This window comes from Fukomys damarensis, unplaced genomic scaffold, assembly GCF_012274545.1.
Source record: "Fukomys damarensis isolate Sample0158 unplaced genomic scaffold, DMR_v1.0_HiC HiC_scaffold_35, whole genome shotgun sequence".
NCBI classification, from domain to species: domain Eukaryota; kingdom Metazoa; phylum Chordata; class Mammalia; order Rodentia; family Bathyergidae; genus Fukomys; species Fukomys damarensis.
Genome location: NW_022900947.1, coordinates 54286918 through 54290870, shown reverse-complemented (window position 1 = coordinate 54290870; position 3953 = coordinate 54286918). Strand labels below are relative to the sequence as shown.

At 32.1% G+C, this 3953-nt stretch overlaps 1 protein-coding gene across 1 annotated transcript in view; it reads right to left on the bottom strand.

Moving 5' to 3' along the window:
* The window catches only part of LOC104863285 (UDP-glucuronosyltransferase 2B4), a gene marked incomplete at its 3' end in the record, with an annotated part of 21225 nt that continues 17272 nt past the window's right edge, over window positions 1-3953 (bottom strand). The window contains 3 exon segments of the mRNA XM_010625658.2: window positions 1-55; window positions 884-1103; window positions 2026-2113. Of these exon segments, the coding sequence (XP_010623960.2) occupies window positions 1-55; window positions 884-1103; window positions 2026-2113 (363 nt within the window).

The window sequence follows — 3953 nt, the reverse complement described above, 5'->3', positions numbered from 1 at the left end:
CTTCATGGGCTGATCGTGGTGAATGGTTGACAACCACATAGCATTCTCCTTATAGCTGAAGGAGATGAATACATTTAGAATATTTAGAAATGTTAATGCAAATTTAGAAATGCAAATTTTTAGAGGTCATAAAACTGAATGCATCAAATGCAAAAAAAAAAAAATAAACAAACAAATGGAATGTTAATAGACCTATGGTCCAAAGTCAAAATCAGTACCAAAGTTCAGAGACAAAGGCAAATACTTGCTATAGTTCATAATACATGTGTGAGTAGCCTTATTAAGGCTTACAATATTGAACAGAAACCAGTATTGTAAGTTTATGAATGAATTAATAATCAGAAATATAAAAAAGATTAGTTGTTTTGAATACTCTATTAACTGTTAGTTGTTGTCTTTTCATAAATTTCTCTGTTGCGAATTAATAGGTAAATAGAATGGATAGAACCCTTATAACATCCAGATTCCTGTTTACTGCTTACCTCGTATTTTTTGAAATTCCTTTTGACCTTCCTCACTGACTTTTCTCATTCCGTTTACAGGCTATATCAAAAGCTTCCACTTTGCTTAACCTTTAATAAATTTTTCAAGTAGCAACACTCAAAAAATGTATTGCTACATTCTAACTTTGTTACTCATGATGTCTTCAGCATTAAGCAAATTTGTATTTCATTGTTTTTATTTCAGACTCATCGCTGCTTCTGTGGCTTTCATTTAAAAACTTAATCTGGGCCAGGGATTTAGCTCAGTGGTTCTGGCGCCTGCCTGGCAAGCACCAGGACCGGAGTTCGATCACCGGTACAAAAACAAAAACAAAAACAAAAAAACATAAATCTTAATCAATAAGTACTATGAAATTTTTTAAAAAGAAGTTTGTACTCACGAAGGGCTGTTAAGGACCGTCTTCAGTGCGTTTAGCAGTTCTGTGCTTGACATTGTCAAGAATTCCACTTTAACAGCTGCTCCTTTAGCCTTCATGTGAGCAATGTTATCATGCTGATCCGCAAACAAAGGAATGCCCACCATAGGGATCCCATGGTAGATCGCCTCATAAACACCGTTGGCTCCACCATGAGTGACAAAAGCTCTCGTTTTGGGATGACCTAATGTCAGGTGAGTGTCAACATAAAAATTTGTTATAAGTTTAAGAAATGCAATGAGAAGTGTACAACAGGAGTCACAGAAAATGGATCTATTTTATGGATAAAGAGTGTGTATCTATTTAACTACAGTGACGTTGCTTTTGGGTTTTTTGTTTTATTTTGCTTTGTTTTGTTTTTGTTTTTTGAGACAAAGTTTCACTATGTAATTCAGGCTGGCCTTGAACTCACTATGTAGTCCATGCTGGCCTCAAAGTCTCAGCAGTCCTCCTGCCTCAGCCTCCTGAGTGCTGAGATTATAGTCATGCAGTCTCACAACTGGTACAGTAACATTCCTTTTGTGTATCAGATCAAGAAAGCAAAGGAAAGTGAATGCTACTGTTCAGATAAGGTATATGACTGCAACAATGAATATAGGATTTCCAGGAAAATTTCACATAATATGGTAAAATAAACCAAGTGACATAGTAATAGGATTATGTGTGCTTTAGAACTTGTTCCCTTAAAGAGGTAGTTCATTCACTAATCCTGATGTAACAGTTGTGCATGTGAGCAAGATGTGACACTGGGATCAAAGAGAGTGAATTATTAAGTTAGGAGTGTGAAAAATTTCTCATTGAAAATACTGAAAATAAATCAAATATTATCTTGATCAATATTTGTAAACCCCCATCTCTGTGGAAAGACAACCCTGGAATTTATTACCTCTTCTCTGAGAAGCAAACAGATTTGAAATGAAGTCTTAATATTGTTTCCTTGGATAACAAACATCAACTACTGCAAGTCATTTTGCTTCCCTCAAGACTGCAAATATACAATGAAGTTTGGTTTCAGTTTTGATTGTCTGTTCCTTGTTTGGTTCCATCCTGAGCTATCACCATCCTGACTGATTTAGGTTTTAAGTATTTTTTCTCCAATATCTTACCAAGTAGGTCATTCTGAGGAAGCCATTTGTACAGCCGAGTGTTGGGTCCTAAGGTATCTGGTTTCTTTCCATCAAATCTCCAAAGAACCTGTTAGGTGACGATTGCATTATATCATATGGTGAATTTTTAAATTTACAGACCATCAAGGTAAATGACTTTCATTGTGTACATTTTAAAACTGAGGACAGGAGTTTATCTATGAAGTACCATGAAGATACTGAGACAAAGAGAACACCAACATTTTCTCTACCTAGCTTTATATTTAAAAAGATTGAAAGTAATCATGTTGAACCGTGACATAGAAAATAAAATACTACATGGTAAATGAAAATATTTTAGAAATTGCTATTAAAGTATTTAAATAATTAAAAATATTAAATATTTCAGAAATATAGAACTTTGCAAAGAATAATTTGTAATGATTTTTATCTTCCTTAATATACATGTTTAAAATAGTAGTACACTATTAATACTGACATATTTTAAAAGATATCGTTATAGTTTACTTATAATTATTTTTTACAGAAGTTAACTTATTAGAATTAGATGCATGAAATATCATTTTTGATATGTATATTATGGAATCTACACAATCAGTTTCTGTCAGAAATCATTTAATTAGTTTTGGAAAGTACAAGTAATTTGTTTTGTATTAAAATTATTAATCCTTAATTATGGAGAAGTTTCAACTGGCATTCTGAATAGGAATTTGTAGTATTATTACCACTGCCAGGATCATAAATTAAATTTACAAAATACAGCTAGTTTTGCAGTTCATAAATAATGTAGCTTTTCAAAAATCATTCATATTTAGGTACTGGGGATTTAGCTCAGTTCTTCCTACTATGGTTAATTTAGTGTTATCAAGTTTTCATAAGTAAAACAACTGAGATGTTGTATTAGACACATATTTCATAATTGAATTATTCCATAGAAGTGGAGGTTTTGTGTTACTTTCCAGTTTTTTAATAAATAATTTCTAGATAAATATATTCGTGCATCTGGATTCTTTTTCTTTATTCAAATGAATCATATAAATGTTAAGATGATGCAAATTTCTTTTTTTGGCCTTTTAATAACATCTATTATTAGTAATTTTTGTCATTTTCAGAGATCTTTTTTCATCCTCGTCTGCTTAATCTATTTCCTGCTCCTTCAACATGATTGCTTTTTAATCAAGAAATTCAAGTGTATAGATATATTGCTTACTAATACACTAATTAATAATGTCTCAAGTATTTGACTTTTGAAGTTATTGTGGAGTCTCCACAATTTGCTCTAAAAAGGAGATTGGATTATCTAGGGATTTGGTTCAGTGGAATGGTGCCTACCTTTTAGATCCTCAGTACCAAAAAAAAAAAAACAAAAAAAAACAAAAAAAATTGGATTTTAGCCACATAATCAGATTTCAGCTTTACACTTTTTGCCAATAAGAAGGTAAACAACTTCTTAAAACATCAGGTATATTGAAACAAAGCAGAATGACTCATTTCTATTTGTATCTTAGAAGTGTGATGCCAATTTAATACAGATAAAATTATTGTGTTTGTTCTTAAAGAATATCACTCTATACACTGCCAGAATAGTATTGTGATTCTCATCAAATCAGTATTCAGAGAAATCATAGGAATTGTAAAATGTTTAATACCTAAGCAGTGAACCTTTACTCTGCATTCACTTTGCCAGGTAACATTCATGCCACAAGTGTGTCACTGCAGGGCATTTTACTGAGGTATCCCACAGGTTTGTCAAAGGCATTAGATACCTGTTTCAAGAAAGTAATACATTCTTTGTACACTGAAATGTAAAACTTTGGAATCTGAAGTGAGGAATGGTTTCAGTGCTATAGACAATGGAAGGAGATGCTCAGTTTGGTAACAAAGATTGCTGGTATGATTGACCAATACTCTTTTTTTTTTTTTTTTTT